At 43.2% G+C, this 25232-nt stretch overlaps 1 protein-coding gene across 1 annotated transcript in view; it reads left to right on the top strand.

Moving 5' to 3' along the window:
* FAH (fumarylacetoacetate hydrolase) overlaps positions 1 to 25232 on the top strand; it is a 60052-nt gene that overhangs the window by 19827 nt on the left and 14993 nt on the right. The window contains exons 3-11 of the mRNA XM_060260273.1: positions 411 to 532; positions 3929 to 3978; positions 5990 to 6080; positions 10683 to 10780; positions 12434 to 12486; positions 14091 to 14190; positions 15498 to 15628; positions 19112 to 19187; positions 23763 to 23809. Coding sequence (XP_060116256.1) covers positions 411 to 532; positions 3929 to 3978; positions 5990 to 6080; positions 10683 to 10780; positions 12434 to 12486; positions 14091 to 14190; positions 15498 to 15628; positions 19112 to 19187; positions 23763 to 23809 — 768 coding nt within the window. The remainder of the gene's footprint in view (positions 1 to 410; positions 533 to 3928; positions 3979 to 5989; positions 6081 to 10682; positions 10781 to 12433; positions 12487 to 14090; positions 14191 to 15497; positions 15629 to 19111; positions 19188 to 23762; positions 23810 to 25232) is intronic.

Raw genomic sequence — 25232 nt, forward strand, 5'->3', positions numbered from 1 at the left:
TTACCACTAAGCTATGGCCCAACCCTAAAGTGAAATACAGCCAGCCGCTTGCCTTTGCTCTATCAAAGTCAGTGCTGTTTACTCTGAAGGGCTCTGGCTCTCTCTGGGGTCTCATCTTTCATATCTCCTAACTGATCTGGGGGTCTTCTACATGCAAAGCAGGCACTTTCTTGATGAATGATAGTCCCTCCCACCCTGACTGACATGGAATTGACTTTTTGTATTTGTAAATGATAGTTCATGAATTGTAAGTTTGATTTTGAGTGGGATGGGTTGGTCTGGTAGCATTTGTTTTGTGCATCCTGAATGGTTAGCTTCTTTTGTCTCACAGCATTGTGCTTTAAGGACAATGCCCAAGTGCATAGATAAGGGAAGAGAATGCATGGGCTTTAATTTTCCCTCCTTTGCAGCCAATACTGAACCATTTCATGGGACTAGGCTGGGAAGCCTGGAGGGAAGCCAGAGTGTTTCTCCAAAAGCTGCTCTCTGCCAACGAACCAACACTGAGAGATAATGTGGAATTACGCAAAAGGTAAAACAATGTAGGGGCTCCCAGGGCTGGTTGTGTGTAAGAGCTGAGATTCTGCAGAAACTCTGAATATAGCTGTGGTCTTGGAATTCAGCTACCAAGGATGTTCAGATTTGGGTTTTTTAAAAGTTTCAAGACCATCTAGCTGCAAAACTGTGCTTTAAAGAAGGTGAGTGATGCTTCCTGAAATTTCAGAAGCCAGAATAACATTTCCAGCAGAGGATGAAGTTCTTATGCCTTGGACAGTTTCCCACCCCCCACCCCCGCCAAGCAGAATAAACTTCACAATATAAGAGAAACCATGGAAGTTAAGTCAATGCAGGTTTGCAGAACTTGGTGGGGTAGGGCGGGATATAAATCGAATTAAATAAAAATAAATAAATAAATTGTTCAGGTTGTAGAACTTGCATTTTTTGCTGCCCCGTAATCAGCCTTTGAATCACTACAAATCAGTACTCTGGCTCAAACATATTTAAGCACGATTACCATCTTAGATCACCCCTCCAGTTTGGTGTAGTGGTTAAGTGTGTGGACTCTTACCTGGGAGAACTGGGTTTGATTCTCCACTCCTTCACTTGCACCTGCTGGAATGGTCTTGGGTCAGCCATAGCTATCGCAGCAGTTGTCCTTGAAAGGGCAGCTGCTGTGAGAGCCCTCTCAGCCCCCCCACCTCACAGGGTGTCTGCTGTGGGGGGAGAAAATATGGGAGATTGTAAGGAAGGTGAGATTGAGAATATGCGACTAGCCTGCAAGCTCCCAGATGAGACCTGGATCTCATAGTTCCTAGTCCTACACTAATACAACACCACATTACTGATGTGTTGAACCTTATTCTGTCTGCTGCTGAGCAGACTATTCCTTAGTGACTTAGAATCATAGAATTGTTGAGTTGGAAGGGACCTCTAGGGTCATCTAGTCCAACCCCCTGCGCAATGCAGGAAACTCGCAAACACCTCCCCCCTTGGACCTCCATGCATTTGAGTGTTCTGCTTCAGTGGTCAAAATCCACCATTTTTAAACCAGATGTTCAGGCACTGGTTTGGATTCTAGTCCTGTTCTATAGGATGGGGATCATAGGAATAGAGCTGGAAGGGGACTTCAAGAATCATCTAGTCCAACTATCAGAAAGTTCTTCCTGATGTTTAGCCAAAAACTTTTTTGGTTTAATTTCAGTCCATTGGTTCTGCTTCAACCTTTGAGGTAATAGAAAACAACTCCATTGTTTATATGGCAGCCCTTCGAATACTTGAAAATGGCTATCATATCACCTCTCAGAAGAAGATGAAGAAGAAGAGATTAGATTTATACCCTGCCCTTCACTACCCAAAGGAATCTCAGAGGGGCTTACAATTTGCTTTCCATTCCTCCCCCACAACAGACACCCTGTGAGGTAGGTGGAGCTGAGAGAGCTCTTTGAGAACTTGTGACTGACTCAAGGTCACATCAGCAGGTGCAGGTGGAGAAGTAGGTAATCAAACCTGGATCTCCCAGATAAGAGTCTGGGCACTTAACCACTACACCAAACTGGCACAGTTGTCTCATCTCCAGCTCCTTCAACCTTTTCTCATAGGACTTGGTCTCCAGACCTCTCACCATCTTCATTGCCCTCCTCTGGATACATTCTAGTTTGCCAACATCCTTCTTAAACTGTGGTGCCCCATACTGAATATAATACTCCAAGGGAGGTCTAACCAGAGCAAAGTGATACCATCACTTTACATGAACTGAACAATATCTGGCAACAGTGATCCATGCAACAGTCACCTCGAGGCTGGACTACTGCAATGCCCTCTACATGGGGCTGCCCCTGTACCGAACCCAGAAGTTTCAGCTAGTGCAGAATGCCGCTGCCCGGCTGTTGTTAGGGCTCCCTAGACGGGAGCACATTCAGCCGGGACTCCGGGGACTGCATTGGCTGCCGATAACATACCGAGTTCGGTACAAGGTGCTGGTTATGACCTTTAAAGCCCTTTATGGCCTGGGACCTACCTACCTTAGGGACCGTCTCTCCCCACATGTTCCCCAGAGAGTGCTGAGATCGGGGTCTCAGAACCTCCTTATAATCCCTGGGCCAAAGGAGGCCCGTCTGAAAGCGACCAGAGACAGGGCCTTTTCGATTGCAGCCCCCTGTTGGTGGAACCAGCTCCAGGAGGAGGTGAGGGCCCTGTGGAACCTTGAACAGTTCCGCAGGGCCTGTAAAACAGCCCTCTTCCGGTTGGCATACAATTAATTGATATCGGATGCCTGAATATTTAAACTTAAACATCAGAATATTGAACACTGGAATACTTGAAGAATTGATTTAAGGAAAGGTAGCATAGTGCATATTGATGTGAGTTTTTATGTATTTTTATGTATTTTTATGTATAATTATTAATGTATTTTAAACTGATCTTTGTTAGCTTTTTGTATTGTAAGCCGCCCTGAGCCCGCCTTGGTGGGGTAGGGCGGGATATAAATCGAACAAATAAATAATAAATATACTTGTGCTGATGCAGGCCAAAATCACATTTGCCATTTAGCTTCTGCATAACACTGCTAACTCATGGTTCAATGTGTGGTCTACTAAGACTTTTAGATCCTGTTCACATGTATTACTGTCAAGACAAGTCTCCCCCATCCTACAATTATGCAATTGATTTCTTCTGTTTACATTTATCTCAGTTGAAATTCATTTTAGCCTACTTTTCAAGATCATTTTGTATCTTGATTCTGTCTTCTGTATTTGCAATCCCTCCCAATTTAGTATCATCTGCAAATGTAATGAGCATCCTCTCTGTGCCTTCAGCCATGTCATTCATAAAGAAGTTGAACAACACAGGGCCCAGGACAGATCTCTGAGGTGCTCCACTCGTCACTCCTCTGCAAGAGGATGAGGAATCATTAACAAGCACTCTTTGGGTGCAATCTGTCAACCAGTTACAAATCATCCTAACAGTAATAGGAACCAGACCATAGCTTACCAACTTGTCAACAAAAATATAAAGTGGAACCTTATCAAAAATCTTACTGAATTCAAGATAAAACTATGTCCACAGCAATCCCCTTATCCAACAAGGCAGTAACTCTCTCAAGAAAAGGAGACAAAGTTAGTCTGACATGTCTTGTTCTTGAGAATCCCACGCTAGCTCTTAGCAATTGCATCCATCCTTTCTAAATGCTGAAGGCCTGGCTGTTTGAAAATTTGTTCTAAAACCTTTCCAGCTACAGATATCAAGCTGACAAGTTGCTAGTTACCTGGATCATCCCCCCCCCCCCGTTTGAAGATGGCCTGCAAGAAGAAGAAGCCCAGCAGGACCCTACCCATTGGCCTGCTTCCACCAATTGGTGTATAATATTTCTTTCTTAACTGCTTCAAATTGTTTTTCTTATGACACTGTTTCTTTCTCTGTTTCGCAGAGCATTTGTACCTCAGACTTCTGCTGTCATGCACCTTCCTGCTGAAATCGGTAAGTGGCATGAATTTTTCCGCTTCATGTCTTTGTCTCTTCATTGCTTTTCAAAGAGAAGGCCTCTACTTAAGCTTCCAGGCAGGCAAAATCATGGCTCTGACAATAAGCTCTGGCAATGTGTGCAGAAATGTAGAACCTTAAATCAGTTCAGGGTTTAACTGTGTTGTTTCAAACTGCAGTTGGGGCAATTCCATTTTTTAGTGCTTAAAGTAAAAGCCAAAACCTCCTTGCAAGTTGTCACAAGCAGGGGACCAAGGGCCTTCTACTGGCTGCCAACATTCTGATGTAAAATTCTGCCAGCTATTGACCCAAACGACCAATTTTCATAATAAAAGAGTAAAAGGTTTATTGGATTCATACAAGTAGCATAGCCTTGTGCTGCAAACAGCCAAAGCCAGGAATGATGGCTACATAGAATTATAGTCAAAAAAGCATGCACAAAACCTCTTCTGTCCACCAAGCACTTATTCCCACAGAAAGTGGTGTCAGGTACAAGTCCCTGACAAAGATCTGACCAAGTTCAAGAGGACAATATGATCAAAATAAAAAGCTGCAAAATTAACTCCCTACATAGAGAATACTGACGAGTTCAAAAGAGCTCAGCTTGTAGAATGCATGGAATGCACAGGGTGAACTAACTTCCCAGAAAAGGGAGGTGACAAACAAATAAACAAAAATATGCACAATAAAGCCAAAATGCAATAGTAAAGGAGTGTCACTGCTTTTAGAAAAAATATCAGATTATGATAAAAATTTGTTTTTTGGCAAAATGTCAAGGTCAGAGAGGTATGTAACAATAGGAAACCATAGCTTCACAAAGGGATTTGGGTGTGTGTGCTAGAGAACTGTAAGAGGATATTTTTCCAAATAGTCCCAGACCCAGATTCTCCAGTCATTGACTGAGGGCATTGTACTGTTCCTCCAGTGTTTTGCAAGGGCCAACCTCCTATTTTGATTACCCAGTTACTTGCTCAAAAGAGTGTGTCAAAATTAACTGAAAGATAAACCACTTCCCATTAAGGCCACCAGAGGGCAGTAATTGTCTGAAATATATATAGAATCGGTTTTTTTGTGACTTGTTTTACAAGCTGAATGTAAGGTTTTGCCCAGGTTCAATCACCAGGCTTCTTGAATACAATCAGGGCTTTTTTGGAGCAGGAATGCACAGGAATCCAGTTTTGGCTGGCTGCTCAGGGAGTGTGACCTAATGTACAAATGAGTTCCTGCTGGGCTTTTTCTACAAAAAAAGTCTTGAATATGATCAAAAGAAGTTTTAATGATGATACTTGAAGCAAACATTACATGGCAAGTGTTCACTAGGCCAGGTCTTGCCAGACTGGAGTACAATCAAAAGTTATCACCTATTATAGAAAAGGGGAGCAATGGTTATTCACTTTCCCACGCCTGCCAGAAGTCTTTTGAAAGTCTCTTGAAGTTCTTCCTCAGGCCTCATAGCCAAGGCCAAATCTGCTCTTCAGTTGATGCCTCTCAGTGTTGCTCAGGGAGACTAGATTAGACTGTTCTCCCCATAGCCTCTTTTCACCTGTGAGTCTGTACCCCACACCACAACAACTGCTGGACATTCCAGCAAAAGACCTTGTGGGGGTTAGTAATGGAAAACAAGTTTACACAATAAGGTTAATATTATATGGGATCTAAAATTGGTTACATTTAACATGAACTTGTTAATAGGCAAGGATAATAATACCAGGGTAAACACCAGCAGTGCAGCTGTTAATTGGAAAACAGCAACCATGAAATGGAACCTCGTCAGGGACTTGTTCCTGACACTGAGAAAAGCAAAAGTTTGGGGAGCAGACTACACTTTTCTATTTTGGGGAGGCTTTAACAATTTCTAAATGCTTGGGACACCCCCCCCCCCTCCATAGCCTTCATATAATGTAGTCGAAAGGAAATCTATTTAGTTATTTTCCACAGCTTCTCAAGACTGGTAAAAGTTTCAGAATTCACATGTACAGTTAATTGCATCTTTTAAAACTTCTTGCAGGAGACTACACAGATTTCTATTCCTCCTGGCAGCATGCTACCAATGTTGGGATCATGTTCAGAGGGAAAGAGAATGCATTGATGCCTAACTGGTCAGTACTTTTTCACAGTTTTAGAACTGCATGAGTGTAATCTGTGGATAATTTATTCTCAGGATGTAAGCATGGAGACTGTGGCTGTGCAGTGCTTTTATTTAAAACCCTTTCATTTATTTACTTCATTTATACTTTTCTCCCCAATGGGGGCCCATAGTGGCTTACAACCAGTGCTTCTGCTAAGCTGTGGAGTCTTGTGAGCAAAAATTCTACTTTTGTGAACTCCTTGTGAACTACTGCATAAATTAGTTTCCTCTGGAGCCATCCTTCCTCAGCTAAGACAAAAATGTATGAGCTGGAGGCTAAAAAACCTGTGAGCTAGCTCACACTAACTCAGCTTAGAGGGAACACTACTTACAACATTCTCCGTTTCTCCATTTTATCCTTGTAGCAGCTCTTATGAGGTAGATTAGGCTGAGTTTGTGAATGACCCAAGGTCACCCAGCAAGCTTCTATAGAAGAGTAGGGACGCAAACCTAGACTTACCCAGATCGTAGCTCAACTGTCAGGTACAAGTCCCTGACAAGGACCTGTCTTAAGGTTGTGGACTAAGACTACTCTAATTGTTTCCCCAACGTTGTTTTCATTGCTTATGTAGACCCAATCATCCAGAACATTTGCATATGTAATTCTCTGTACTAACACATATTTATAATGTTATTTGTCACTAACCAACATACAAGTTCAACTTCCATGTATTCTTTTGCTAACACTTTATACAGAATGTGTAAAACATGTTAACTGCTCAATTCCTACTTTTCCTCAGTCTTCTCTTCTGAGGGAAATGGTGCTCAACATGGCAAAAACAGAACATATAAGGAGGGTATGGAGTTCCAACCTAGGATCAGCATAGGGGTAGTACATAAACACCTAGTTTCTTTAAATGAAACAAAGTCCTCTGGGCCAGATGAATTGCATCCAAGGGTTCTAAAAGAGCTTGTGGATATAATTTCTGAGCCTCTGGCTATTATTGTTGAGAATTCTTGGAGAACAGGAGAGGTGCCGGAAGATTGGAGGCATGCAAATGTTGTCCCCATCTTCAAGAAGGGGTAAAAAGAGGATCCGGGTAACTACTGACCCATCAACTTGACGTCTATACCTGGAAAAGTTTTAGAACAACTCATCAAACAGTCGGCCCTGGAACATTTAGAAAGAATGGATGTGGGTTTCTCAAGAACAAGTGATGTCAGACTAACCTGATCTCTTTTTTTTTGAGAAAATGACTACCTTGCTGAATCAGGGGAATGCTGTAGACATCGTTTATCTTGATTTCAGTAAGGCTTTTGATAAGGTTCCACATACTATCCTTGTTGACAAGTTGGTAAAATGTGGTTTGGATCCTGTTACTGTTAGGTGGATCTGTAACAGTTGACAGATCGCACCCAAGGAGTGCTTGTGAATGGTTTCTCATCCTCTTGGAGAAGAGTGACAAGCGGAGTGCCTCAAGGATCTGCCCTGGGACCTGTTTTGTTCAACACCTTTATAAATGATTTGGATGAAAGAATAGGGGAATGCTTATTAAATTTGCTGATGATACTAAATTGGGAGGGGTTGCAAATACAGTAGAAGGCAGAAACAGGATACAGGATGACCTTGACAGGCTGGAAAACTGGGCTAAAACCAATAAAATGAATTTTAACAGGGATCAATGTAAAGTTCTGAATTTAGGTAGGAAAAATCCAATTCATGGTTATAGGATGGGGGAGACTTGTCTTAGCAGTAGTATGTGCGAAAGGAATCTGGGGGTCTTAGTGAATCATACTCTGAACACGAGTCAACAGTGTGATGCGGTGGCTAAAAAGGCAAATGCAATTTTGGCTGTATGAACAGAAGTATAGTGTCCAGATCACGTGATGTGATGGTATCGCTTTACTCTGCTCTGGTAAGACCTGAACCTGGAGTATTGTGTTCAGTTTTGGGCACCACATTTTAAGAAGGATATAGACAAGCTGGAAGGGGTCTAGAGGAGGGTGATGAAGATGGTGAGGGGTCTGGAGACCAAGTCCTATGAAGAAAGGTTGAAGGAGCTGGGGATGTTTAGCCTGGGGAGGAGGCGGCTGAGAGGTGGTATGATCACCACCTTCAAGTTCTTGAAGGGCTGTCATCTAGAGGATGGTGTGGAATTGTTTTCTGTGGTCCTAGAAGGTAGGACCAGAACCAATGGGTTGAAATTAAATCAAAAAAGTTTCCAGCTCAACATTAGGAAGAACTTCCTGACAGAGCAATTCTTCAATGGAACAGGCTTCCTCGGGAGGTGATGGGCTCTCCTTCCTTGGAGGTTTTTAAACAGAGGCTAGATGGTCATCTGCCAGCAATGAAGATCCTAGGAATTTAGGGGGAGATGTTTGTGAGTTTCCTGCATTGTGCAGGGGTTGGACTAGATGACCCTAGAGGTCCCTTCCAACTCTATGATTCTAACTTATGGAGCAATATTAGTGGGAAAGCTATGGTAGGAAGCTGAGACCTAATCTCGCCTCCTTGGCGATGGAGATAGTAAATATCTTCCGTTGGTACCTAACTGGAATGCAGCCTTGACTGAGAGTAACACTAGATCCTGAAAAACATTTCAAAGAGGTTCAAGTGGGAGATTTAACCAGGAGAGGAGGGCCATTAACTTGTAACCTAAATTTAGTTTGTGAGTTTCGTTTTAAGTTAGTCTGGCAAGGCAGTAGCCTTGCACACACCTGTTACAAGTGTTTGCTACATGCTTCTTCATTAAAACTTCTTTTGCAACTACTTGAGAAGTCTTTTTTGGTGCTGAAGCTGTTTTGTACTTTTTATTATTATTAGTTTATTTATATTCCGCCCATTCCCCCATGGGGGCTCAGGGCGGAGTACATCAATATAAATAATAATAAAATCTATTACAATAACTAGTTAGTAGTACAGGATGGTACAGTAGTATGGTACTTTTAGCCCCATGCTGAGATTTCATTCTCTGTCTTTTTCTGTCATAGTTCCCCCCTCCCCCGCCCCAGTTTTTATTAATAGTGTTCTCATCTTTGAACTTTTGGCATTTTTATTGGTTTGTGTCAAGCCCCGGTATTTCTAATAATGAAGTCCTTTGTTATTTTCAAATGAACTGGTTTATTCAGGAATTCAAAGGTGCTCCACTTGACAGAGTCAGTGGAATTACTGAGATACAAGAAGTTACACGCTTGCTAAATAGAGTATCATACAACATTATTAAAGGCGCTTCATTTGAATCCTAGGTTCAGAGGTTCAAGCAACAACTATCTTTCCTACTACAAAAGTATTCTCACACTATACTGCGAAGAGATAAGCGAGCCTGTGAATTTGGGGAGTAATCCTTGACACACAGCAGGACCTTTTGATATCATAAACATTCTGCTGCCAGATGGCAGGGCCTATGTGTCTCCTGGGTCGTAAATAATGGAGACTGATCAGGGCCGTGGGCATGATATAGTTGGCTAAAATAAGGAGCTTGACAGTTGGATTATCAGCTGATGCAAACAAAAGAACAGAACCACAATGATAAGAAAAACAAGCTCAACAGAAACAGCACTGTAGGCTTCAGCAATGTGCATACATGCAAGAAATGAGAGGAGTTTAGATGGCCATCCTTGGTGTGAAAAACTGAGCATTTCAAATACATGCCTGTTCTGATCTTTGTAATGATAGAAATGACATCCTTGAAATAATTGACTTAATGTCAATGGTAGTGGCAAATGCCTTAACTAGGGTAACCTCTGTGACTTGATAGTAGAACATTTGCTTGGTATGTAGAAGGCCCCAGGTTCAGTGGCCAGCATCTCCAGTTTAGAGGACCAAAGTAGGCAGTGATGAGAAAGACCTACACCTGAAACCATGGAGAGCAGCTGCCAGTCAGAGTAGAATTTTTTTACCTTGATAGACCAGTGGCCTGACTCAGGATACATCTTGTTTCTACTTTGTTTTCGCCTTGCAGATAGATAAGGATGTTCTGGCTTGTTTTAGGTTCAGGCCAAAATCCAGTTGAGTCTCTGCAGAGATGATGAAGGGAAGCAAAGCAAACCTGTACTTGTATAGAATCACAGAAGGGATCTCCAGGATCATCTAGTTCAACCCCCTAGGCAATGCAGAAATTCACAAATACCACCCCCCCTACGCACACACTCCATGCTCAAAAGATGGTAAAAAAAATCCTCCAGGATCCCTGGCCAAATTGGCATGAAGAAAAATTGCTGTATGACCCCCAAAGTGGTGATCAGCATGTCCCTGGGGATGTAAGAAGGGGCCACGAGAACTAAGCACTGATGCAACCCTTCATGCCCTCCTACTCATGACCTGCCTAAGTTCTCAGAATCAGCATTGCTGTCAGATGGCCTCTGTTTAAAAACCTCCAGAGAAGAAGGGCCTACCATCTCCTGAGGAAGCCTGTTCCACTGAGGAACCGCTCTTAACTGTCAGGAAGTTCTTAACATTTTGCCAAAAACATTTACCGGTAATTCAGTTTCAACCTATTGGTTCTGATCTGACCTTCTGGAGCAACAGAAAATAGCTCTGTACCATGTAACTGAGACCCAAATCCTGTTTTTGCCATCTAGCTGTGACTTCATAGTTATGTGATGTGTCTGATAAGCATTTGTCTTTTCCAAGGCTGCACTTACCCATTGGCTATCATGGGCGTGCTTCTTCCATCGTTGTATCCCGGACACCAATTCGGAGGCCACTGGGGCAGATGAAGCCCAATGATGGTGAGTCTCATCACATCCCACTGGAATGTGCTTTCAGTTTGACAAATGACAATTAATCGATGTATGCACAGCAAGGTGCTGTCAGGTTTTGTTCAGTATCAATCAGACTTCCCTGAGATGCAAGCCCACCCCTCTTATGAAACAATTCCAAAGCTACAAAACATAAGTCTGGTTATATGATAAGTATAAGGTGAGTAATATGTCTAGTGAATATGAGATGAATATATATTCATTTATATATATAAGATGAATACATACCAAAGAATATAAATATAGAAATAAATGTGACCACAACCATAAGTGAAATAAGTAATTGTTGTTGTTCAGTCACACAATTGAGTCCGACTCTTTGCGACCCCCTGGACAAAGTCACGCTAGGCCCTCCTGTCTTCCACCATCCTCCGAAGCCTCCTCAAATTCGTGTTTGTTACATCAGTAACGCTGTCCAGCCATCTCATCTTTTGCCGTCCCCTTCTTCTTTTGCCTTCTGTCTTTCCCAGTGTCAGGATCTTCTCCAGTGAGTGCTCCCTTCTCATTTGGTGGCCAAAGTATTTGAGTTTCAGCTTCAGCATCTGACCTTCCAGGGAACCATCTGGGTTGATTTCCCTTAGGACTGACTGATTTGGTCTTCTTACAGTCCAAGGGGCTCCCAAGGAGCAAACGTCTTTTAATTTCATGGCTGCAGTCACCATCTGCAGTGATCTTGGATCCCAGAAATGTGAAGTCTGTCACTGCTTCCACATCTTCCCCTTCTATTTGCCAAGGAGTGATGGGGCCTGATGCCATGATCTTAGTTTTTTTGATGTTGAGTTTCAAGCCCACTTTTGTGCTCTCCTCTTTCACCCTCAACAAGAGGTTCTTTAGGTCCTCCTCACTTTCTGCCATTAGAGTGGTGTCATCTGCATATCTGAGGTTGTTAATGTTTTTCCTGCAATCTTAATTCTGGCTTCTGCTTCATCCAGGCCAGCATTCCACATGATGTATTCTGCATATAAATTAAATAAGCAGGGTGACAATATACATCCTTGTCAAACTCCTTTTCCTATTCTAAACCAATCAGATGTTCCACAGCCTGTTCTGACAGTTGCTTCTTGACCCTTATACAAGTTTCTCAGACATGTAAGGTGGTCTGGCACTCCCATGTCTTTAAGGACTTGCCACAGTTTGTTGTGATTCACACAACATAGCATAGCCAATGAAATAGAAATAGACGTTTTTCTGATACTCCCGTGCTTTCTCCATAATACAGCGAATGTTGGCAATTTGCTCTCTAGTTCCTCTACCTCTCCGAAACCCAGCTTGAACTTCTGGTAGTTCCCGATCTACATACTGCTGAAGCCTAGCTTGTAGGATCTTTAACATGTCCTTGCTGGCATGTGAAATGAGTGCAATGGTGCGATAGTTTGAACATTCTTTGGCATTACTTTTCTTTGGGATTGGAATATAAACTGTAAATAAGGAAATAAGGAAAGTCATTATTAATAAGCAATGACAATAATGCTGAGGTTTAGTCTCTCACTTTTCCCAGAATCATAGCACATAAAAACAGGGACCCAGTTCCTGACAAGTGTTTTGTCAGGTATTTTAAGACTTTTGCATTTCCCTCTTGGTCACAATATGCTTATTGATTGTTTCTTTCTGTTCTGATTCCAGATCAACCTCCAGTGTTTGGTCCCTGTAAACTTCTAGATATTGAGTTAGAAATGGTAGGAGATTATTTTTCTCTACCCCCTCCCTGCTCAGTTTTCTCCTCTTTTCCCTCTTAGGCTTAAATAACCTTATTAGAGAATCCATTTATACATATAATGGTTTGAACTATGTTGCTCAAACATTCACTGAAGCAGCACAAGAGAAAGCTGGAGTTCATTGTAGGGGAAAATCCTTCTACCTGGAATGTCCCCTGGCCTCAGATTTTTGGTATGGTTGCCAACCTCCAGGTGGGAACAACAATACAATAAGGGAGACTCACAGAAGAGACAGCAACACTATACCAGAATGGTGAATAATATTACAAAATATCAGAACAAATATTTATATATAAATATCCAATAAACTCATTTAAATATGCAAAATATTCTATCAATTATTTGAAAGCAAAACATTTATACTTGTGCTAGTATAAATGTTTGCTGTCAAATCGTTGATAAAATATTTTTGCATATTTAAATGAGTTTATTGGATATTTATATATATAACTATTCTGATATTTTGAAATATAATTCACGGTTCTGCTGCAACCTCCAGGTGGGGCCTTGGTATCTCCTGGAGTTACAGCTGCTCTGCAGATGACAGATTTTTCCTCTGCAGAAAAATTACTGCTTTGGAGGGTGGATTCCAGCTGAGATCCCTCCCCTTCTGAAATGGTGCTTGCCCTAGAATCCACCACCCACAAATCTCCAGGAATTTCCCAACCCAGAGTGGGCAACGCTAAACCTTGGACGTGCAGCCAAGCTTATGTGAAAGTAGAGTTGGATTCTAGTGCCATCCAGGCAATTGTGGAGAGTGCCAAAAACCTTCAACCTGAGGTGGTCAGCCCCCCCCCCATCTCCCCCTGGGCCAGATCTTTGCTCAAACAATTGAAGCACTGGCAGTGCAAAGGTATGGCCTCTGCCCACCATGGCCATCCAGACATGCACAGCTACAAGCCCTAAGATGCAGGCAATGCCACTGGAGAGCAAATTGCTTCAAGCATGGCTGGCTGATTTTGTTTGCCAGCACAACAGCTTCTTTGGAAAGGGAGCACTTGGTCTACAAAGGTTGCCACCTCTTGCCTTCAGCCATCCATTCTTCCTTGGTAGCAGGAAGCACCAAACCTGGCATGACACTGCTCCCTTGCAGGCAGGTAGTTCCACCACATCTGTGACTGCCCAAGATTGCCCACTAACAATAAGGGAGAGTCATAACTGGGTGGCCCCCAGTCCTCGTTCTGCACAACCACTGAGGCAAAGGGGCAGGCAAGAAAAGGGATGCAGGGAAGCCGGAAGACATGGAGAGGTTCATGCATTGCTAAGCCCCTGGATACATATTGATTCCTGCAGCCAAAAATCTGGTTGGCTCATTCAGTAGATGCAATTCCACCCCTCAGCACCATGCCTTTGGCCCCATTGCCTCAAAGACTTCTGGGTCCACAATTGCCCAAGCACCAAAGGGCTTTTGTTACCCAAATAGAATTAAAGCAAATGAATGGAAGAAATTGCACACTTAACCTCTCGGCATCCCTTGAGTTCATGAAATGGCAAAACTCTTAGGCCTTTGTATAAAATAGCAATTCCCATTTTTTTTTTAAATTCCATCTTCTGTTGCTTTTCAGGCGTCCTTTGTGGGCCCTGGAAACAGGCTTGGGGAGGCCATTCCCATCCAGGAAGCTCACAAACACATCTTTGGGATGGTTCTAATGAATGACTGGAGCGGTAAGAGATGCAGTTTTTGTTCTCCAGGAAGAAGCCTATGGAGACATTCAAGAGAAGGTTATATATGGAGAAGGAAAGAATGTTTGAATGCTGGCCTCACACTGACTGAGCAAATGTGTGCTCTTATGGTAGAGATGAGGTTTCTGGATGTCGTAAATGACTGCACACTGGAGTAGCTGGTCATGGAGCTGACTAGAACTGGTTCTTAGTGGGGCTCAAGGCCCAGTGCAAGAAGAGAATGTTGTTGCATTGATTGGGAACAGGGATTATTAGTGCTATTGACAAAATATAAGTAGAGGGTGAGCAGCAAATTAGCATGAATGAAGATGTTTAACAGATGGCAAGGACCAGCAGGAATAGCAAGCTTAGATTATGTGGTCACCAGTTGTTTGGATTTAATTCCAGGGGGTGTGTGTGTGTGTGCACATAGTGAGGCAAATGTATCAGAATTGGAGACTGATGTGTAAATGTACCCTTTGTGATTGTGGAATGTTGAGAGTAATTAACTGAACCCCTGTTGTTATACATAGTTAAGAAGGGAACATTTACCCATCAGTCTCCAGTTTTACCCTGACAGTGATTTTTTTTTTTAATTTCAGAGTTTTCTGAAAACTAGGGAGTCCCCCAGAGTCACAGAAAAATCTGTTTAGTGCTGGTGTGGCCTCATTCCAAAGATTTAGATATCCATAAATGGTGAACATATGAAGCTGCCTTATACTGAAGCAGACCCTCGGTGCATCAAAGTCAGTATTGTCTACTCAGATTGGCAGCGGCTCTCCAGGGTCTCAAGCGGAGGTTTTTCATGCCTCCTTGCTTGGACCCTTTTTTAGTTGAAGATGCCTGGGATTGAACCTGGGACCTTCTGCTTACCAAGCTGATGCTCTACCACTGAGCTGCCATCCCTTTGAGCCAGCACTGAGCCACCATACATGGCTATTAGATATATAGCTGTCTTTAGAAATATCTATAAATACATTAAGGAATTTGATTAACTTTCTTGTAAGATTGGTTGAGCTTGCCTGATGTCACAGAGGGATATGGGCCAGCAAAAGGGTCTCTATTCATATTGGCTGAGCTACTCAGATCTTATATGCAACAGGGAAGAGAGGATAAATCAGAAGTTACTATGCTACTTAATAACTGCTGTGAGCACTCAGCCCTAGAGGAGACGAAATCCTGGTTGAAAGACGGATTTGTAACTGAGAGAGTAGCACAGAGGACAAGACTAGTTTTGAAATAACCAGCAACACTTTTGCCCAGTATTAGTATAATAATATAATTGCTGTTGTCTTCTCCCCCCCTTCCAGCTCGTGACATTCAGAAGTGGGAATATGTGCCTCTGGGCCCATTTTTGGGCAAGAGTTTTGGTACAACCATCTCTCCATGGGTGATCACAATGGAAGCTCTGCAACCATTTGCACTGCCAAACCCTATCCAGGTTAGTAAAGCATGAGCGGATGTATTTTGTCTTTTGATAGGAAAATGTGTACATAACTTGATTCTAACAGTGCGTTGGGAGCATCCTCCTCTCTCTCATCTTAGCATGATAATAAAGCACTGGGCAATTTCCATTTGAGGACTCTGACAGTAGGATTCATGCACCAAATTTTTGTAGTAGTTGGTCCCAGAAGCTGCTGTTAGCATGCTCATGACTGCACTCCACTATGGTGACAAGATGGTGGTATTGTAGCCACCAGCTCAGTCATTACAGTTTGGGCCTGACTAATGCTACTGCTTGGCGCAGAGTGGTAAAGCTGCAGTACTGTAGTCCTAAGCTGTGCTCACGACCTGAGTTCAATCCTGGCGGAAGCTGGGTTCAAGTAGCTGGCTCGACGTTGACTCAGCCTTCCATCCTTCTGAGGTCAGTAAAATGAGTACCCAGCTTGCTGGGGGAAAAGTGTAGATGACTGGGGAAGGCAGAAAGTGACTTTCTACAAACAGAACTAATTCCATCTGTGCAAACACTTTGGTGAATCCAAGCCCTGCTTTGGGATTCGGCGGGGGGGGGGGGCAGGAATTAATATGGGGGGTATTAAACTGAGATTTTTTTTTGCCAGCAACTGAGGTGCTTGCTGGCCATGCCTTGCAATCTGAACAAAAGGATTTCTTGAGACCAACGACTCCATTTCAAGCAGTATTTGATTTGCCTGATGCTAGAAAAATTAACGTGTATAAAGTTTCTAGCCATACTGAGTGCACACTGGACCAGTTACTTCAAATTCCTCACTGTGAAATTGATCGGATGCAATCAGACTTGCTCCTTCTATGAGCAGTTCGCACATGAGTATGCATTGTCTCATCTAGATCGTATAGCAGGCAACCTGTATGTGTGAACAGGCTCACAATGATGAACATCTGAGAGGATACCAATGTTCTCCTGTGTTACTTGCTCTCTGATGACTCGTTCACACATGCAGATCACCAAGCTGTGATGAACCTGCATGAGTGAAGAACCAGAGTCTGGTATAGTAGTGGTTAGACCAGGATCTGGTATAGTGGTTAGACTAGGATCTGAGAGACCTAGTTTCAGTTCCATCTCTGTGCGACAAAGCTCTGTGCCAGTCTCTCTCTCTCTCTCTCTCTCTCTCTCAGCCTAACCTATCTTAGAGAGCTGTTGAGGATAAACGTAAGGAGCACACAGCACTGTACCTGCTGTGAGCACTTCATAATACCCTTGTTGACAAGTTGGTAAAATGTGGTTTAGATCCCATTATTGTTTGGTGGATCTGTAACTGGTTGACAGATCACACCCAAAGAGTGCTTGTGAATGGTTCCTCATCCTCTTGGAGAGGATTGACAAGTGGAGTGCCTCAAGGATCTGTCTTGGGACCTGTTTTGTTTAATATCTTTATAATTTGGCTGAAGGGACAGAAGGAATTCTTATTAAATTTGCGGATGATACTAAATTGGGAGGGGTTGCAAATACAGTAGAAGACAGAGACAGGATACAGGATGATCTTGACAGGCTGGAAAACTGGGCTAAAATAGATAAAATGAATATTATTGTTGTCGTCGTCATTATTTAGATTTGTATCCCTCCCTCCACACCAAAGCGGGCACAGGGATAATTGTAAAGTTCTGCATTTAGGAAGGAAAAATCAAATGCATTATTATTGGATGGGGAGACTTGTCTTGCTGCCTGGCTGGGGGACAATGGTTCTCCAGGCAACAACGGCCTGCCCAGGCAGGCCAGGCCAACTGTGAGCCAGCCTGCCACGGTCACAGGAGCCCCTGGTGGGGGCTGGCCAAGCCCCCAGCAGCTGCTGCTGTCCAGGCAGGCTGGAAACAATCTAGGGGTCTTAGTGGACCATATACTGAACATGAGTCAGCAGTCTGATGCTCTGGCTAAAAAGGCAAATGCAATTTTTGGCTGTATCAACAGATGTATATTGTCCAGATCACGCAACGTGATGGCATTGTTTTTCTCTGCTGTGGTTAGACCTCATCTAGAGTATTGTGTTCATTTTTGGACACCACAATTAATGAAGGAGATAGCCAAGCTGGAACGTGTCCAGCAGAGGGCAACAAAGATGGTGAGGGTCTGAGGAACAATTCTTATCAGGAAAGGCTGAAGGAGATGGGTATGTTTAGCCTAGGACTGTCATATAAAGGATGGTGCAGAGTTGTTTTTTGTTGCCCCAAAGGTCGAACCAGAACCAGTGGGTTGAAATTAAATCAAAAGAGTTTTTGGCTAAACATTAGGAAGAATTTCCTGGCTGAGCAGTTCCTCAGTAGAACAGGCTTCCTCAGGAGATGGTGGGATCTTATTCTTTGGAGGTTGCTATCTGTCAGCAATGCTGATTCTTGGTAGATCATGAAAAGGGAGGGCAGGATGTGTTGCATCAATGTTTAATTCTTGTGGCCCCTTCTTACACACCCAGAGAAATGCTGATTGACACCTTCGGGTCAGTCAGAGATTTTTCTCCAGGCCAGATTGGCATGGGATCCTGGAGATTTTTGCCATCTTCTGGGCATGGAGCAGGGGTCACTGGGGATGTGTGTTTGTGTGTGTGTGTGGGGGGGTAACTTGTGAATTTCGTGCACTGTGCAGGAGGTTTGACGAGATGACTAGATGACCCTGAAGCTCCCTTCCAACTCTATGATTCTATGAATAGGAAAGGAAAAAGGTCCCTTGTGCAAGCACCAGTCGTTTCCGACGCTGGAGTAATGTCGCTTTCACAATGTTCTCACGGCAGACTTTTTACAGGATGGTTTGCCATTGCCTTCCCCAGTCATCTACACTTTCCCCCCCACAGCAAGCTGGGTACTCATTTTACTGACCTCGGAAAGATGGAAGGCTGAGTCAACCTCGAGCTGGCTACCTGAAAACCCAGCTTCTGCCGGTGATTGAACTCAGGTTGCGAGCAGAGCTTAGGACTGCAGTGTCAAGTCTGTCTATAACTCTGGCTCAGTCAAAGAGCATTCTGGGTAGAACCAAAGTATAACCAAATGCTGCTAGCTCATACTCTCCCTACCCCCTCCTTTCCTGTAGAGGGTAGCTTTCCTTTGAAATATGTGAAAGTCTTATCTGTGCCTTCTCAGGCCTGGCTCACAGAAGGGAGTCAGGAGCCCACTACGATCAAGGCCATGCAAGCTTGAGAACGAATTGGTAACATCAATGAGTGAATGTTCCCTGCATAATCTCCCCCTTAGGAATTCCTTTGAAGTATCCCTTATATGCCATGCATCTACAGTATGTTCTTTAGTCTTTTCAATGCTTGGCTCAGGCCTCAAGTATCAGTATCAATAAAGTAGTTTCTTTGTATCAACAACGACTCGTTATTGAATCTGCCGACTTGACATGCAGTACTGCAGCTTTAATACTTTGCGCCATTGGGCTCTTGCTTTTTATTCTTTGAATAAGAATGACTTAAATAAATAATTCTGTGTTGTGGCTATAACACTACATTTCTTCTTTCAGGATCCCAAACCTCTGCCCTACCTCTGTGATGACCAGCCTTATACATTCGATATCAATCTCTTTGTCTCTATTAAAGGTACCATATACCCTCTCACACATCTTGGTTCCAACAGAAGTTCTGGAATAGTGGTGGAAAATGCTGTCGTGCAGCCAGTTTACACCAACCTCATTTGGTTTTCAAGGCGAGAGATGGTTTGCCATTGTCTGGTTCTGTGTGGTAACCCTGGGCTTCCTTTGTTGTCTCCCATCCAAGTACTAACTAAGGCCGACCCTGCTTAGCTTCTGGGATCTGACAAGACTGTGCTAGCCTGGGGCATTCAGCTCAGTTCAGGAATACAATGGGGATATTCTTTGCTCAGGAGTTTAATGTTATAACAGCTGCTACACATGTGATATGAATCTAACATGGAGGAAACTTGCATGCAACTTATTCCTCATCCAAATGACAATGACATGTATGTTTTCTCGTTATATGTACCCCTGAGTCCATGTTAGATACTGGGTGGTGGCAGTTTTTCGTGATGGAAAAGCAGTTTTTATGTGTGCTGTGAATATTTCACACACAAGCTTGCGTGTAGCTATCTGATTTGCACTGTTCTTCCTTCTCAAGAAAGGGAGTGAAAGATTACACACATCAGGACCTGGAGCACTACTGTGCTCCACCAGCAGCACATGTGACTGTTTATGAGCTCAGGAGAGGGAAGGGATATGGTACTGCTCCTTCGCCAAATAAAAGCCATTGCCATCTGATAAATCACTGACCTGGCCCTCATTTCTCTGCTTACAGGGTGGCCAATGTAAGATTCCCAGTTTGTGCGTATTTTTTTTTTAAATGCTTGTGATTCTTACATGCAGTAAGCTACATGGAAGACACTGTTTTCAGTTTCTGTATAAAAGTGTCTTCTGTGTTACAACATGTGAAGCAACACAAAAGAAAATGAAAACATTTATGGGAAAATTGGACTAGAGGAGAAAGGTTAGCTGGTTGCAGAAAAGTTAACATCTCAACATACCTTTTTGTCCTCTCCCAGTGGTGTGTTTGCCCCAGTATTGTGAAGCTTGCTCCCTCAAAGTAGAGATGTCAAATTTTCAGAAATTTTAAAATCACAAAATGGGGGGAATGTTGCGGGGGGGAATTGAAATATATGCAATACTTACTGTCCTAAACTAATTTTATTGTTTTAATAACATAAAATGTATCATCTGTAACTTACTTCAAATATAAAATTGCAGTATTTTACATACTTATGGAATTTACAAGTTATGAATGCCTTAGTTTTGTGCAAGCAAAACTGCCAATATATCCATACTTGAGAGATAACTGCAGGCTGATGCACCCTATGTTATCTTTGCACATGCACCTTAATTTTTGCAATCTCATTAGAGAGAGCTCAGTTCTCAATAAAATTTTCAGAGATTTCCTCTGAGTCCTTGGTGCAGTTTCTATCCTGATCTTCCAACATGTTAGGGCAATAAGTTACTTTTTACCTAGTATATATGTCATAGTCAACCACGTCAGGTCAAAAGAACAACAGAAGGCATGCAACAGAAGAGAAGCAATGAAAGCACGGCATGCTCCCCTCAGGAAGAAAATTTATCTTGGATTTAAGAACTATATACGTTATACTATATTACTATATATGTTGGACTATATTATTATACTATATTACAGCATGCCCACTTTGTCTTTAAAAGCATCTCACTGATGCTAGTAGTGAAAATATTTCATAGGATTTTTATTCAGTACGCCCCCAAATTTCTAATTTTTCTGTTAGAAAAATGAGGAAAGGGGACTTGTTTTTCTTTTTCCTGGGCCTTTACAGCTCCTACCTCAAAGGCATATGGATTTTCCCTAATAGTTAAATCCTTATGTGTGAATGGGTTGAAGGCCATCTTCATGCCAACCACCTGCTAGGCCAATTTAGTAGTCTTAGTTACAGAAGAATATACCTGGGGATGATTTGCAGGTAGAACCCAAAGGGGATAAAGTTGGGAGCCCATTCAAGTTTTCCTGATCAGGAGCTAGAGGCATGAGCATTGAAAAAGCCTCAAAGGCATGGTTTAAGAATGGTTTAAGAACGGAGAGCCAGTTTGGTGTAGTGGTTAAGTATGTGGACTCTTATCTGGAAGAACCGGGTTTGATTCCCCACTCCTCCACTTGCACCTGCCTTGGGTCAGCCATAGCTCTGACAGAGGTTGTCCTTGAAAGGGCAGCTGATGTGAGAGCCCTCTCCAGCCCCACCCACCTTACAGGGTGTCTGTTGTGGGGGAGGAAGGTAAAGGAGATTGTGAGCCGCTCTGAGACTCTTCGGAGTGGAGGGCGGGATATATAAATCCAATATCTTCTTCCCATAAAATGGGCTAGGTAACCTCATGTGTAACATTGGTAGATAAAGGTAAAGGTAGTCCCCTGTACAAGCACCAGTCGTTTCCAACTTATAGGAAGTCTTTAAATATGAAGCACCATTCCCTTTTGACGAAGAAGAGATTGGATTTATACCCCACCCTTCACTCTAAAGTCTCAGAGCAGCTTACAGTCTCCTTCCCTTCCTTTCCCCACAATACACACCCTCAGACAGAGATAAGATGTCCCTCAAAACAGATTGTGCAAAAACCACCATATCTTTTCCCTCCAGTTTTTATCTGACCCCCACAAACTGTAAAGTATTATAACAATTTCTGCTTTCCAGTATACTTTTAGACTTTTAAGGTTTTTACCTCAGGTTGAATGGAGGGTGTGGTACAGGTAGAAACATCTAGACGGGAGATTCTGTTTTCTGCATTTGTAAATCACTCAGATGTCTGCTTCTGAAGAGAGCTCAGTCACTAATTTCAGAATGACTTTCCTGCAGTTCTTTAATGCCTTTGGTATCCTGAAGGATCCTCTTAAGTGAGTGCAACCAAGAACAAGTAACAATAGATAAAGCAGCCTCTCCATTAGAGTCAATAGCAGAGTATAGTTTTGCCATTCCCCTGGCAGCACCGGGGAAACCCCCAAGTTTCAGGGCTTCAGACTGCCACCAGCCAATTGTTCAGCAGAGGAAGCCCCACCACCAAACAGGGACGTCACCACATGAAATCCATGATGCAATGGTATCACCCAAAAGTGATGTAATCGTGCTGGGGGCACACTGGTTATTTGGGCATAGTCTATGGTTTTGAGGTCAAAAAACCCATAGAGTTTGCCCAAATACTATAGGATCCCTGGCACGATTACATCACTTCCAGGTGATGCCATCACTCCAGGGACATGCAACATCCCTGCCCACCCCCTGGAACGCCCACCAAAGTCCCGTGCTCCAGAAAAGGTAAGACGACCCGACAACCCTAAGCAGGAACAGTAGAAACTGTAGCCTTTTTGCTGGGGGCAGCAGCCATTTTGGAATTGGTCTGTGAGGCCTTCTTGCTGTTGTTTCTTCTTCCTGCCAAGTATCCCAGAGATAGAATCCCCCCCCCCCAAAAAAAATCTCCAGGTATTTCCCAACCCAGAGCTGGCAACCCTAATTTGTACTGCCCCAAGTGCACTTATCTAAAACTTGCCACCCTAGTTTAGTTTTCCTCTCTGCTGGTGCTCATGCCCCTTCCTCAGCTCCTGTGACTGTTACTGGCAGTGATGGACAGAAACTCCAAGAGCTGCTGTCAGTCTGGTCTGACCCAACAGACCACTGAGGCAGCGGCAGATTTCAAAAAATCAGAAAGTCAAGGTGTGAAAAGAGATAGCTGAGGTCTTGGCATTGGGAAGTAATAATAGGACTACTGAAATGCAGTTGGTAATCTTCCTGGAAAGTGGTGTCCAGTCTCCTTCCTTGATTTGTGATGGGGCTGATCCATGTTTTAAAAAAATGCCATATTCAAATTACTCTTCTGCATCAGACAGCTGATCTGATTGCAATCAGGGGCCCATGAGACTGTTTGGGAGTGCATTAGGGCAGCTGCTGTGCTCTCAGAGAGAGTATATTCCCCAAGATGGGTACTTTCTGATCCTTCTTAAATGGTTTGAGTAGACTATCCTGAAAAGGAGAGGGTATTGGGTATAGTCAAATTCCACGGAGAGCATTGACCTTGGTGTATTGGCCTGCCTCTCTTAGCCTATTGGTTGCTGTTTCTAACCCTTCGTGTTGAGGAGCTCTGGGCAACGTACCTTCTTTTCTCCTTCATTTACCTTGTGAGGTAAATTCAGTGACCTTGTGAGGTAAATTCAGCTGAGAGAAATTTTCGTGGCTGAGTAGGGATTTGTTCCATGGCTCTTCCCAGCCTTTATGTCTCTTAAGTGGAAAAGGGAAGGACAAACTCATTCTTCTGCCGTAGGAAAAAGATCATTGGCCTGAACGAGCGTGTGAACTCACTAGAAGAGACAGGACTACTTCTATAAGGTGCACCTAGATTTTACGACTGGTGCTTGCACAGGGGACTACCTTTACCTTTTAAGATTTTATCATCTCAAAATCTCAAATATTACCTGTTTACCACTCCTTGTGACTCATGGAAGCAGAACAAATTATGGACATTTAGCAAACATTTTCCAATAGGCTTAATTTGCTTTTCTGTAGGCTGCACAGGTAGGGTCACCTGGAGACAGCTGTTGGGTGTTCATTGAAAAGGCAGCATTGACACAGTCCTGATTCTCCTGTGTCCTCCACCTCTTTTTCAGGGGAGGGAATGAGCAAGCCAGCTACTATCTGCCGCTCTAACTATAAGGTAAAAAACATTTTTCTGTTTCTGTTGCTGTTTCCAAATTTTTGGCTGAGCAGGGATTTGAATTGGGCTCCCTAATAAGCTGACCACTGACCACAGCATCACAGTGCCATTTATGGAACAGCTGTTCTCTGACACTGTTCTAGAATAGTAGCAAGTTCTGTTAATGTAGCTCACTTGTGGTGTATAAATGAAGCAAGATGAAGTGATAGAATCTTCAGATGAGAGGGTGTAGGTATGGAGATGTTATTTTCAATTGCTCCATTATCCATAAAAGTTCCTTGTAAATAATTTTTAAGGAGCAGGATGACTTTGACTAGATGACTTTGATTTGAGCTTGAAAAGTCCTTGGGGAAGGAAAATTCTGGGGGGAGGAAAGGTAGCTCAGCGTTGCACATTGTCACAAAATTCCGTCCTCTGAAGCAGCCATTTCCTCCCAGGGAAGTGATCTGTGTAGTCTGGAGATCAGTTGTAATCCCAGGAGATCTCTAGATACCACCTGGAGGCTGGTATCCTATCACAGTCTGCTCCCTGCTGTTCTAGTTTCCTACTTGGAAAGTTGTTTTTTAATGTTGTTCTTAAAGGTGTTGTTCCTTCACCTGTGGTCTGAAATGGTTATAGTCCCTTCTCCCACCTTAAGTCTCTGCTATAGTGTTGCCAACCTCCAGGTGGGACTGAAGATCTTGGAATTACAGTGATCTCCAGTCTTCATAGAACACTCCCCCAGAGAAAATGGGTGCTTTGGAGGGTGGACTGTCTGGTCTTATACCCTGTTGAGGTCCTTCCTCTCCCCAGGCTTTACCAACCCAGAGCTGGCAACCCTACTTTGCCACCTTTTTCCTGCCACATGTACAGTCACCATTTTTACTCCCAGAGCTTAGGCCAGTTTCACACATGCAGTAGAAGGCAGACTGTACCATGCTAGGATGGATCCCACCACATTCCCTTGCTTTAAATGTGCAAAGTCAATAGTGTGGATATAAATTGCCCATTACATCTAGTTTGGCACTTAATATTGGATACATAGCCCAGTTCCCTAGTTTGGGATTCTTCTATTGTGCTGTATTTTCCTGTCCTCTGGAAGGTGCCCGCAATGAATTATGTGTTTCTGCCTGTGAAAAGAATGGCTGCCATTCACTTTCATAGCAAAAAGGGAAGCAGGATTTTTATGGGCCAGAGCTTTTTTTGAGCAGGAACGCAGTTCTGGCTGGCTTGGTGCCAGGGGGTGAGGCCTAATATGAAAATGAGTTCCTGCTGGGCTTTTTCTACCAAAAATGCCCCGTTGTGAGCTGTTTGGGTGAGAGCAAAACAGATATTTGGCTTGCCAGTGTCAGGATTCAGGGTGGGAAGAGGTTCTGAGCCCTTCCCAGTGATGCTGTTTGCTGCCCCTTTGTTACATTTTTGCTATAGAAGTGAATGACAGCTG

This window comes from Heteronotia binoei, chromosome 19, assembly GCF_032191835.1.
Source record: "Heteronotia binoei isolate CCM8104 ecotype False Entrance Well chromosome 19, APGP_CSIRO_Hbin_v1, whole genome shotgun sequence".
Classification (NCBI taxonomy): Eukaryota; Metazoa; Chordata; class Lepidosauria; order Squamata; family Gekkonidae; genus Heteronotia; species Heteronotia binoei.